Below are 13036 nucleotides of genomic sequence, written 5' to 3' on the forward strand. Positions count from 1 at the left end.
CGATGTTCATAGTGGACTTCTTCTGGGATGCCTACAAATCCCACCCCCCGCCCTGTCTTCAAATCAGATCACGCTTCCCTCCTGCTCGTGCAAACTTAAACCCGCCCTCAGAACCAAACAATGCTGGTGGTACAGTTTAGATTCTACGCTACAGGACAGTTTAGATTGTGTGGACTAGGACATGTCTGGGTCTGACTTTGGTGATGGAGCTTTACTCAGATACCATAAAGTTCCATTAGGAAAGTGTTTTTTCACTTGTTCTCTTTTGTTCTTTCTTTTTCTTTTCCTCTGGCTGATATTTGTTGTTTTTATTGCTGACTGTTGACTCGGTTTTTATAATTACTGCAAATTCATATAAAAAAGCCTTCATTTTGACCTTTGACCATTTTTTTGCCACTAAATATGTCAGTGTTACAGAACTGTTGTCTTGTTGTGTTCTACCTCATCAGTATTCTTTCTAAAGTCGGACATGGTTTCTGACACACACACACACACACACACACACACACACACACACACACACACACACACACACACACACACACACACACAATGATAGAACACAAATATCTCAAACTAACAGCAACATGAGGCCGTTAAGGTGTGAAACTGTCAAACACATAGACTCATGCAGCTATATATGTTTGAAATGACAATAAAAGCTACTTGACTTGACTCAGTGTTTTATTTGGGCTTATCACAATTATTCATATGTTTACAAAATTGTCAGTTTATACTTTACTCTGTTGTTGAGTCCTTTAGGCTGGATATCAGGCCTTACACAGTTAGAGCACGGTTTCTAGCTCAGTCTGAATAGTGCTCTTAACATACATGTTATTTATTAAAGATATTTTTAATGTATGAATTCCAGCTTTTGTGTTTTGGCCTGAGATTCTAACATAAAGACATTTAGACCATTAACGTGACCCAGAATAAGTGTGTGTGTGAGCTGCTGGCTAAAACACCCAGCCTCTGAAACTCAGAAACCACAATGCTATTTCATTTAAACTGAGACTACAGCGTAGTGTGAGAGAGATCGCTGCTGCAGCCAGTAACACTTCTACACATGTGTTAAGAGTATTTTCAGACATGGCTTGAACACTTCAGTCTACTCTCATGACTGTTTCTAGGCTTGTTAGGAGCTTTGGCTCATAATCTCTGGTTTGTATTCACACAGAAATTAATTCTAAACTATGGATTATTTCTACTGGACAATCTTTTAAAGTAAAAGTTAATATTACAAGGACATCCTTCTAGCTCTTAATTAAAGAAATTTTTTTTTGCTTGCAGCTTTATGTCAGGAAGGACAGCTGACCCAATGTGAGACAGACGTAAAACTGAACAGTCTTTAATGAGCTTTCAGGCAGTTAAACAATTCACAGAAACAGAACTTTCAAACAGTGTTCAGGAAAACAGTCACAGCAAATGGTAGGCAATGGTGACCATAACTGTGGGTGACCATAACTGTGTCAGACCACAAGTGGTAACACCACATTTAGTACTAAGTACTAAATGTGGTGTTACCACTTGTGGTCTGACACAGTTATGGTCACCCAAGGCTTGTTTATGTGCATGAAGAGTGAAGGCTAACCCGTGTGGTCTAATCCCACAAAAGACCAACTGTAGTCAAATTGCTCTAAAGGTTAATGGTGACTACAATAGAAAGGTGGCAGAACACACAGTTCATTGCAGCCTGTCTGTGTTCGATCTGTCAAATAAACTCACACTGCATATGGATCACCAGCCGTACGACTCCTCCTTACAGATAGAAAGGCGGCAGAACACACAGTTCATTGCAGTTTGCTGTACATGGCACTGCATAGCCTCAGACAGGGCAGAGAGCCCAGGCTGACCCCTGTTTATTGTCAGATGTGCAAACAATCATCATGCTCTGGGTCAAAGCCCCTGTGAATTTCTCCGTGTTTCTCCCCTTTTTCATTTTTTTCAATTGTTTTCTTGACTCTCAAACTTATGTGGATGACCTTCTCACCCTCATGTTAATTCAGGATCCCACCTGCCCATTTGTTTGTCAATAATTACCTGCTGCTTTCACCAGTAGGCTTCCTGTTGCACAAAATGACTTGTCTTTTGCAAGTTTTGATGCATGTGACATGCCATCCTTCTAAAATGTGCTGTTAATCACTTCAGAAGAAGAAACATTAAAATAATGGCTGCAATTTTGCATAACATTGAGCAAAAAGTGATGAAACTGCAACTGATCCACAGTTCAGAAGGAATTGACACAAGAGATGAATCTCCTTGATGAAGATGATGTACAACCTGTGTCTCTGCTAGAGTGTGCATAAATGTCTATGAGGACTTGTCCTCCTTAACCGGTCTAATAAATAAAGGGTAATAATTAATGAATGCTCTCACACTATGTGATCACTAAAGAATTAAACTGTAAAACACATCTTGACTTATGCTCGCAAAACCTTTAGACAGAGTGTTGCTGCAGTCTACGAGTCCGGCAGCTTCATCACCTTTAATGTGGTTAAAACCTTAATGGCCTCACGCTTCTGTTTGGTTTGAGCTGTTTGTGCTCTGGTTTCCATCACACCAGAGAATGTGTCAGTGTTAGTGGAAACAGCTCTGTGGTTTAAAGTGGTATAAAGTAAAAAGTTGATTCTTTAATTTATCAGGGCATTAAGAAATGTTCAGAAAATAGAATAAAAACAAATGTCCTGACATGTATTCATGATTCTACATTAAGAAGGTTATATATAATATAAAGAAATACATAAATAGAGCGAAAGAAAGAAAGAAAGAAAGAAAGAAAGAAAGAACGAAAAAAAGATGCCTTTAAATCATGTATTGAATAACAATTTATTTTTCAGTACTGTTGAGTTAGTATTTATTCAGTACATTCATTGCAGCTCTACATGACAGTGAAACATCTGAGACTTTTTTCTTTTAAAAATATATTAAAGCCAAAATACAAAACTACAAGCAAAATGTCAATGAAATCACAGACCAAGATGGAATATTAAGATCTTAGAAATAAAGAGGACTTTTGATTTTATATTCATTATAAATATTAATTAACTGAATAAAATTAACTGAATAAAATTTTTAAATCTAGGTAGAAAAACAAAGCAATTACTACAAAAGTTCTAAGAGACCATGCATTATTAATTTTTTTTCTTTCTTGTTTTATCGTGATCGTGACTTAATTTTTTCGTGATTTTTGCAAAAAAAAACTTTCTAGAGTTAGCAAAAGCTCAGTAATGCAGTATCATGGATCAATGTGTTTGCTCTGATCAGGGACTCAAACTGAAACAGCTCTCTGTCTGTCAGTGATTGACAACTTCCACATAAGTGTCTGACACTTAAGAAGTAGGCTGTGATGTCTGCAACTTTATTATTGTGATTTTTCTCGCTATACAATTACGAAAACTGAGTTTTATTATGTCGAGATCACAAGAAAACAAGAAAGACAATATATAATAATGCATGGTAAATTACAGCAAAAGTGAAACTAACAATTCTTTTTATTTCTTTTTACAACAAAAAATGATTGTAAAGATAATAACCAGAAAGGCAAGAACTCCAACTCTAAACATGGAAAGATAGATCATCACCTGATTCTGGAAACAACAACCTGTATGGAAAAATACAGATGTTTTAAAACACTTATTTTTGAGGATAATGAAAGTTAAAAGTTACATTTGTTTAAGAAGAAGAGGTCTTACTTTTCTCTGGAGGTATAATTCCATTCCTGAAGAGGATTTGTCCACACTCAGCCACAGCACAGTAGAGCATTTCTTTACCAGAGGTTGTGAGCTTCCTCTTGGGGAGAGTGTAGACACAGCTCTGTGGAGGAGAACCAGCCTCAGAGCTCTTCTTACACTCATCACTAGTGTTTCCATGAGTGTAAATGATTCCTGTATCAGATTCTCCTGAGCCGTGTCTGAACCAGTACACGCTCGGTTCTTCACAGCTTGAAGTAATGGCTTGTACTGAACACTGGAGTGTGAGCGACTCTCCGTTCTCCAACACCGTTACAGCTGGAGGAGATCGTTTCCTCTCCTCATCTTTAACGTAGTAAAAATATTACTATAAATAATGAGTGGTGTGAAATTACAGAGAATTCTACATAAAGTCTTGATCTGGAGCTAGTTATTAGTTATAGTTAGCAGGTTATCAGAGTAAAACTGTTTACCTTCAACAACCAAAAGGGTTCCAGATGTAAAGTCTGGTGAAGTGTTCAGCATTTCTACACAGAAGTATGTTCCTGTATCCTCTTCTGTCACATTTTTAATGTCGAGATTAAACAATTTTACATCACTAACACTGAAGCGTTTATCATTAGGTCTGAAATCTTTCCCCACTGTTCTCCCTAACAACTGAGGAACCTTTCCAAAACTCTTTTTGAACCAAAAAAGGTTATCTTTGTCACTGGACACGTCGCATTTTATAGTAACATCTTCTCCAATCTTTATTTTTTTATCTTGAATCTCCTTGATGTTAGAAGGTTTCACTGGGAAACAAAACACATTGTTTAATTTTTGGTAATAAAGTCAAATTTGTCATGAATTTTTTTAGTTTTATAAAATTCATTTCTATAAAAATATAAAAATGTAACTCACCTGATGTTAAGAGGCAAAGAGCAATAAAGAGTGTGATCATCGTTCTTGTACAAACAAAGTGATAGTGATGTTAGGAACTCAGACAGTTCAGTAGAAAACCAAGTTTAGAGACAACCCCTGATTGGATGATTTGAAGCTGTGGTCTGATTTGATTGGTCCAGTGGCTGTAATGAGATCTCAGTAAAAAACAGACTGAAAAAACCTATTTACCTAGTAAAGTTTATACTCTCAAGATTTTCTTAAGCCCACACACAAAGCATAATATGATTCATAGCCGTCATACTATTTGAAAAAAATTTTGGAGAAAACTAACGTAGGTGGCGCTAGACCAGTTTTTCCCTTACATTTAGACGCTTCCCTTTCTTCACTGGGGTAATATATTCCAAAACAAATATTCCACAAAAATCCACACAGGACCAAGGAACTGGAATCTGTAAGCCTTTTAATCCAAAACGCTTTGGTCGCCTCGCAAATATTCCGTTTGTGATCCAAAAACTGGAAACAGTAGTGCGCCACCATCTAGTTTTTTGGCTCTAACTTCTCATTGGGGTATTCAAAAATTCTAAATGTATGTCATATTTATAGCCCAGGGCCTATCGAATCAAACAAGCCCTCCCTTGAGCCAATCGGTTCTTGTATTGCAGAGATAGACGGCTGAGAAGCCAATGATGTCATGACATCATTTTTTGGGAACCCGCATTTGACTGACAATTACTCCTTCCAATAGCAATGAAATGGGCCGGGACCTCTACAGCTCTTTAGCCAATAAGGAGACGATTCCAACGATATGCAACATCCCCCATCTCCGCTGCCTGGATCTGCGTGAACAAGCTGCGCAGAAGAATTCTTGCGTAATCCCTGATATTTTCTCACTCTCACAGCTCAGGGTGTCAAGTTACAGGCCTGTTTTCACAGCAGACTTGTAGACAGAGAGGCTCTGCCTGTTTTAGGCCTTTTAAACTGAGCATGCAGTCTTTTAATTCAAAGTTATACAGTAAACAAGTTCACAAAAACACATGACCGGACGGACATGTCCGAAGAAAAATATTTTTATTGAAGCCATTCTTGGGTCTTTTGACTTGAATTTTTTTTTGGTGAAAGCCAAGACATGTGGGTATGACACTCAGTTGTTATTTGGTCCCTAACATGTTCCAGAAAAATAAGATTAATCAGTTTATCAGGTAAACAACTCAGGCGGAAATGAAAACCTTCCATTCTAGCCTCTGTAACTTTGTAAGGCCTAGAATCAATCTGACACTTGTATCTGAAACTAGAGAATCTCTTCTTTCCAATGAAACCAGGCTCCTGTGTGTCAAAGTATGTGGGAGCTGTACCACTTTTTGTTGGGTAGGTCATGTAGGCGAAAAACCTGCAAAAAGGGGGCGAGGTCCTGAAGAGGTTAAAGTTAACTACATTTCAGCTCCATGTGAATTTATCTACATTGAGCTACATCAGTGTATGTTTCTGATCCATGCGGTGATTTTGTTCTCAGAGTTTTTACAATTTGTCCAGTTTGACTTTTAGTGTAATAATAATAATAATAAAAATTATAAAAATAAAAATAATATAATATAAAAATAATCAGGATATTTTGTGTTTGTCTTTCATTCATGAGAATTTATTTTATTTCACTATATTAATATTTATTTCACTACATTATAAACAATTTCATGTTGTTGTTTTTTTTAAATAACATTAAGATATGCATTTTGCATAGGGAGCGGAAAGCCATGCTGGAAGCTTCCCGGTCAGTCGCTCACCTGTCTCAGGTTAATTCCCGGTGTGAAAATAAGTACTCCCTCCACCTCTACTCCATGTATTTCTCTGGCCCAACGGAACGCAACGCTGTGATCATCGGAGACTCCATTGTTCACCACGTCCGTGCTGCTGTGGCTAAAGGTAAGGCTCGCACTCACTGCTTACCTAGTGCTCGTGTTCTTGATGTCGCTGCACAGGTACCTGGGATCGTGAGCAGGAACACCGGAGCTGTGGTTCTTCATGCCGGCACAAACGACACCAGCCTAAGGCAGTCGGAGGTCCTGAAGAGGCTATTTACTTTAAATAAATGGTTACAGTCATGGTGTCAGGCTCAGAATTTACTCTTTATTGATAACTGGAATGTTTCTGGGAGCGTCCTAGGCATTTCTGTGACGATGGTCTGCACCCCAGCAGAGTTGGAGTGGAGATCCTCTCGCATCACATCTCCAGGGCGCTGAACACCTTCTGACTGGTAAACTACGATTTAAATCTAAATTTCAATAGCCATCCTTCATCTCATCACATTGACACAAATGCACATACTGTATAGCTCATCCTATAGAAACTGTGTCTGTTCCCCGAAGTTCTCTAAATAATCTTATCGTAATTACACCAGAAAAATACCAAAGAAACAAACAAAAACAGTTCCTAAAGTTTGGGCTTCTGAACATTAGATCATTTGCAGATCTTTTGTTCTATGTTTACGTTCTGTAAAGCTGCTTTGAGACAATATCAATTGTAAAAAGCGCTATACAAACATATTTCTAATGTTCTTTGCAGGAGACAAATAGTGCGGTACTTGGTGAACTGGGAGAGATCCAGGCTGGAGGAGTGAATGCAGGTCTTTCATTCTGGACCACAGAGCCCACCCAGATGGACACGTGAGCATAACAAATGACCTCATGCAGATGGTCTGTTGCATGTGCGTGGTACTTACCTGAGGAAGAGATGGCTGTATATATATATACAGTATTTTCCGCACTATAAGGCACAGTCTCAATCATGGGTCTATTTCTGTACTTAACCCATACATAAGGCGCACTGGATTATTAGGCGCATGTCCGATTTTTGAGAAAATTAAGGGCTTTTAGGTGTGCCTCATAGTGCGGAAAATACTGTATATAAATACAATTATTATATAATTGATTGATTATATGTTAGCTTTATGAGTTTGAATTATGATAAAAGTTCTTGATTATATTGGTTATGTTGTATTGCTGTTTTTGCTAAGCCCTTGCTCTTATAATGTTACTTTGTATATAAGTGGAGTTCTATGTAAAGAGTCCTTAAGCTTACTAAACCTATGAGCTGAACATTGTTATGATCTCAGTCTGTCCCTGTCCAGACTGGGCTTGCACGCACATGCATATTTTAAGCCTTAGTTTCTCTATTTCCACTAAAGGTCAGGTTCCCCTTAGACCCTCAATCTCAGATTCAGCCGGTCTGTCCATCTGGTCGCCTGATTCAGCTGTCTCGCCCTTCTCCCTACATGACGACTGTTTCAGCTGAACTCTTGACTTTCACTTCCTCACACATTGTTGATCAGAGAGCTCAGACTGACGAGGCCTGACAGCACTGAGTCTGGTTACTTTTACTAAGTTTATGATTACAATAAACATCTTTTCTTCTTTACATCTGGCCTACAACATCGCCTACATATGTCCTATGACACCACTTGTAATATTTTCCTTACTTATAATATTGTAAGGAATAATACCTTAATTATTTTTACTAAATAAAAATACAACAGTCACAGACTCATTTCTTTTTAACATGATTTATTTTTAAAAATTGTTTAAACTATACAGCAATATATATGACGATACAGAGTACATGTCTGAGGCTCTGAGGCTTCTGAGGATTCACTAAAACATTTTTACTAAATCTAACCAGGACATGATTACAAGAGAAATGGAACAATTCTAATATTTCTTGGTTTGAGTAAAATTACTGAACGATAATTTAAATGACTCCCCACATATTTCCCCACATTACATCATCACATGTTTAACACATTCACACTTAATTCTTCAGTGAGATTTCAGGGAAGCGTGTTAGATACAGTGATAATTGTTATGTTCCTAGTGATTTATTTACTATTTAAATCTGAGTCTTAACTCATCGTACAATATTTAATAGATTTAATAGAAATGTCATGAAAGTAAAATCTGTATTAAAATGTAATTGGAATTGAATTTCAGGTTCAGCAGTAATAAGTAACACAGTAAACACTAATATCACTAACATTAATATTCAGATTTATTTCACTTTAAAGTCATTAATATTTATGGAAATCTGTGTGGGTTAAACATCATAATGTGCAATATATTTACTTATAAACTGCCTACAGCTGGGAAATGTGATTTAGCTCATTTACAGTAATTACATAATCCACAGATTTATTTATTCTCTCACATCTGACATGTTTTAAAGAAGAATAAAGGCCTGATGTGAGACCAGAACGGTCATGAAGGTAGCTTTTAAAATCAAACTATGGGTTTTCTTGCAATTCTAGAATTTTAAGAGAAAATGCTACGAAAACATTTCAAATGTGAGGATTTTATAAATTTAGGGAAAAAAATGCAGATTATAATTTAAAGACCAGCTGATCAAATCCTAATAAATACAAATGAGAAGGTTACACAGTCTGTAATGGTGAAAGAACAGAACTTTAGACCACAAATAAGAAGCTTTAGTCTTAAACAATTAAAGCAAACTAGTACATTCATGATTTAAAAATCTGTCTAGTTTTAGTCAAGAATTTAAAATTAGGAAAGACTTAAATTTTGGTTGTCTTTTAATTCTGAATTAATTTCTCTTTCTCTATTTTACTTTAACTTGAGCATAAACATCTTCATGGCTCTTGGCTCTGGATGTTCTAGAGGATGAAGGTTTCTTATCAAAACCCACAGCTGCATAGTTCAAGACCTCTTCAGCAGCGACCTGATAAAGAACAAGAACTGTTTATAAAATTTCTTTGATTTACAAAAAAGTTATATGTTGTATTTTCTAAGGTGGCATCAATGTACACTTTCTGACACTGATCCATATTCATAATACTTTTTAATATTTTCTTTCCTTTGCTACTGTAAAAGTGATTCGATTCCATTTTTCTTTTTAATATTGATTAAATATATTTATTATTAGTTTTCTTTTTTACATTGACAGTCAAAACATTTCACTGCATGTCATAATGTATCTGATTGTGTGTGTGTGTGTGAGTATGTGTGTGTGTGTGTGTGTGTGTGTGTGTGTGTGTGTGTGTGTGTGTGTGTGTGTATAAAATGTGTCTAAAATGACAAAAATGTTAAAATTGATGATAAAACTCTGGATTACCTGATTTTTGTTATTTGGTTGGTCGTTTGAAGCCCCTTTATACAACAGTAATAAATATCAGTAAGGTTTAAATGCCATAATTGTTTGTGATACTGATAAATTAATTGTAAAAACATAATAAAAGTAAAAAACCTTTTTGTAGTTTAAGTAAACGTCCGAGCAGAGCAATGATCACGATAACACATATTACATTGGAGATTGTTAAGGCAACAATCCACTGCCTATTTGCTGAGAAGATTAAAAACAAAAGAAATTTGAATCAGTATCACTGTAAGTGTCTCTGACTAATCAACAGGAACATAAATGTTCTCCAAGTCTTACTTGTATCTGCAGCTTTATTTCCATTCCTGAAGAGGATTTGTCCACACTCAGCCACAGCACAGTAGAGCGTTTCTTTACCAGAGGTTGTGAGCTTCCTCTTGGGGAGAGTGTAGACACAGCTCTGTGGAGGAGAACCAGCCTCAGAGCTCTTCTTACACTCATCACTGGTGTTTCCATGAGTGTAAATGATTCCTGGATCAGATTCTCCTGAGCCGTGTCTGAACCAGTACACGCTCGGTTCTTCACAGCTTGAAGTAATGGATTGTACTGAACACTGGAGTGTGAGCGACTCTCCGTTCTCCAACACCTTTACAGCTGGAGGAGATCGTTTCCTCTCCTCATCTTTAATTTAGTAAAATATTACTATAAATAACGAGTGGTGTGAAATTACAGAGAATTCTACATAAAGTCTTGATCTGGAGCTAGTTATTAGTTATAGCTAGCAGGTTATCAGAGTAAAACTGTTTACCTTCAACAACCAAAAGGGTTCCAGATGTAAAGTCTGGTGAAGTGTTCAGCATTTCTACACAGAAGTATGTTACTGTATCCTCTTCTGTCACATTTGTAATGTTGAGATTAAACAATTTTATATCACTAACACTGAAGCGTTTATCATTAGGTCTGAAATCTTTCCCCACTGTTCTCCCTAACAACTGAGGAACCTTTCCAAAACTCTGTTTGAACCAAACAATGTTATCTTTGTCACTGGACACGCCGCATTTTATAGTAACATCTTCTCCACTCTTTAGATTTTTAACTTGAATCTCCTTGATGTTAGAAGGTTTCACTGGAAAAAAAATCATTGTTTAATGGTTTTTAGTAATAAAGTCAAATGTCATGAATTGTATTTTTATAATTTTATAAGATTTCTATAAAAATATAAAAATGTAACTCACCTGATGTTAAGAGGCAAAGAGCAACAAAGAGTGTGATCATCGTTCTTGTACAAACAAAGTGATAGTGATGTTAGGAACTCAGACAGTTCAGTAGAAAACCAAGTTTAGAGACAACTCCTGATTGGATGATTTGAAGCTGTGGTCTGATTTGATTGGTCCAGTGGCTGTAATGAGATCTGATGGTGGAGTTTATACCCAGATATAACACGATCTCATACAAGCAAATATTTTACTAAACTGACAAATCTTCCCATGTGGCTGTTTTCTCTGACTCCAGTGATCATAGTACTCTATCCAGATAATCACAGTGCACTGAAAAGTCTGTGATGACCTGCAAAGCTGAACTCAGCAGGTTTTGGCTTAGTTTATGTATTAATATATATATATATATATATATATTTTTTTTTTTTTCTAACTGACTTTAAATCAATGAATACAAAAAAATGTGAACAATACAAAAAGAGTGATGAGATCTCCACTAGAGGTGTGAACATGTGTGTAATTCCCATTCCACCTGCTACAGAAGAATTCATGGAAAAACGATCACAAAGACTAATAAGTGTAAAATATTTGACATGGTCAGGATTGAGTTTGTTTACTGTGTTGAGTGCAGGATTGTTATGTTTCCCAAGGCTCAGGTAGGAATGAGGAGATGGTAGGGAGGCTTGGGACAACTAAATAAATCTTTTATTTTTATTTAATTATTTTTTATAATTTATCTTTAAAAAATATATTTTCTATTAGCTCATGATTGAATTTCATCAGAGAGGAATCAGAGAGAGTTTGTGTGTGCCATCTTGGTGAAGATATTATGTACTGGGAAGGGGAGGCTTACACACAAGTCTGTTTCCCAATTCACCACAAGGACTAGCCAGCAGAAGCAGGCTGCTGGTGAAAAGATTAGTAAAAAAGCATGAACATTACTGCACTAATACACTAGTCTCATCACATCACCCTGTGGTCAAAGCTCCATGGACGCTTGAGTTCTTTCACTCAAACTTCACACACCATGTCTATGATCCAATTAAGTGGAATCTACATCATTCAAAGACATTCTAGACATTTCTACACTTTCACCTTTCACTGTTTCTAGAGGAAGATGTCAAAGTATGGTGTGAGTGGGTAATCTAGCGTCTCATGGTTTGGTCACTAAATAAATCCTTTTCACTATTATAGCCTGAAAGTTCTATTATTTTCCTGGGACACTGGAGATAACTTTATGTTAACCATTTCTACAAAAGATAAGGGTTACATTCTTATTCATGCAAAACCTGCACACAAACTGCTGCTGCATTTTAACACCTTTTATGTGGTATAAACCACACGCCGTCCTCATGCTGGGGTTTGGTTTAAGAACATCTCACACTAGACAATACATGTTAAAGTTAATGGAAACATCACACCTGCTTAAACTGTTTCAAATCTGAGGAAGTGTTTAGTTGTTAAAATAAAAACATTCATTGAGAACAACTCACATTAGACAATACATGTTAAAGTTAATGGAAACACAAACCTGCTTAAACCTGATTGTTTCAAAACTGCTTAAGTGTTTAGTGCTTATATACATTTCATTCATATACATTTTGAATATAATCAGTGAGGCCCTTTACAGACATCTGTTCCAATGAACATGTTTCTAATTTTCTTCATTAGGTAATATATAAGAAATTAAGAAAATGATGTCACTCTGTGGTATTTGTGGAATTTGATGGTGAATCTTGACTTTAATAAATGACTTACAGGCTTTTAAAATTTCTGGAAAAGTGGAAAATACCAAAATTCAAGTGGTCCACAAAAACTTCAGCAAATTTTGTCCCAACAGCCATTTCTTGATATTTTAACCTTCAAAATCAAACAAAATGTATAGGCTTTCATATTCTAGAAATAATTTGAAGAATTTCAAGAAAAAATGCTGAACGTCTTCATGGCTCTTGGCTCTGGATGTTCTGGAGGATGAAGCAAAACTCACAGCTGCATAGTTCAAGACATCATCATCAGCAATCTGATGAAGAACAAGAGCTGTTCATTAATCAGGGCAGATTAAAAGACTAAAATAATGACTACACTGATATTTAGGTGAATAGATGTCTATTAAAATTCTCTGTGCATTCAGATGTGGATTTATTTAACAGAACA

General features: G+C 36.3%; 2 protein-coding genes and 1 long non-coding RNA gene across 4 annotated transcripts; 1 reads left to right on the forward strand and 2 right to left on the reverse strand.

Moving 5' to 3' along the window:
- Positions 1 to 2837: 2837 nt before the first annotated feature.
- Positions 2838 to 4629, reverse strand: LOC113647942. The gene is made up of 4 exons (XM_047801548.1): positions 4590 to 4629; positions 4163 to 4480; positions 3693 to 4034; positions 2838 to 3601 (listed from the first exon to the last, which is right to left on the reverse strand). The coding sequence occupies exons 1-4, from the start codon at positions 4627 to 4629 to the stop codon at positions 3492 to 3494; spliced, it is 810 nt and encodes a 269-aa protein (XP_047657504.1). The 3' UTR covers positions 2838 to 3491.
- Positions 4630 to 6758: 2129 nt separating this feature from the next.
- LOC125138977 lies at positions 6759 to 7888 on the forward strand. Of its 2 annotated transcripts, none has more exons than XR_007138068.1 (3): positions 6759 to 6819; positions 7128 to 7269; positions 7750 to 7888. It is a non-coding gene; the product is annotated as an uncharacterized LOC125138977 (long non-coding RNA). The 2 variants fall into 2 exon arrangements; XR_007138067.1 differs by having other exon boundaries at positions 7128 to 7228.
- Positions 7889 to 8400: 512 nt separating this feature from the next.
- Positions 8401 to 10955, reverse strand: LOC113653806. Its single transcript, XM_047801430.1, has 6 exons — positions 10901 to 10955; positions 10474 to 10791; positions 10005 to 10346; positions 9816 to 9911; positions 9684 to 9718; positions 8401 to 9290 (listed from the first exon to the last, which is right to left on the reverse strand). Exons 1-6 carry the CDS (start codon positions 10938 to 10940, stop codon positions 9171 to 9173), a joined length of 951 nt encoding a protein of 316 aa, XP_047657386.1. The 5' UTR covers positions 10941 to 10955; the 3' UTR covers positions 8401 to 9170.
- Between the last annotated feature and the right edge of the window lie 2081 nt (positions 10956 to 13036).

The sequence above is a fragment of the Tachysurus fulvidraco genome, chromosome 16 (assembly GCF_022655615.1).
Source record: "Tachysurus fulvidraco isolate hzauxx_2018 chromosome 16, HZAU_PFXX_2.0, whole genome shotgun sequence".
In the NCBI taxonomy this organism is placed as follows: Eukaryota; Metazoa; Chordata; class Actinopteri; order Siluriformes; family Bagridae; genus Tachysurus; species Tachysurus fulvidraco.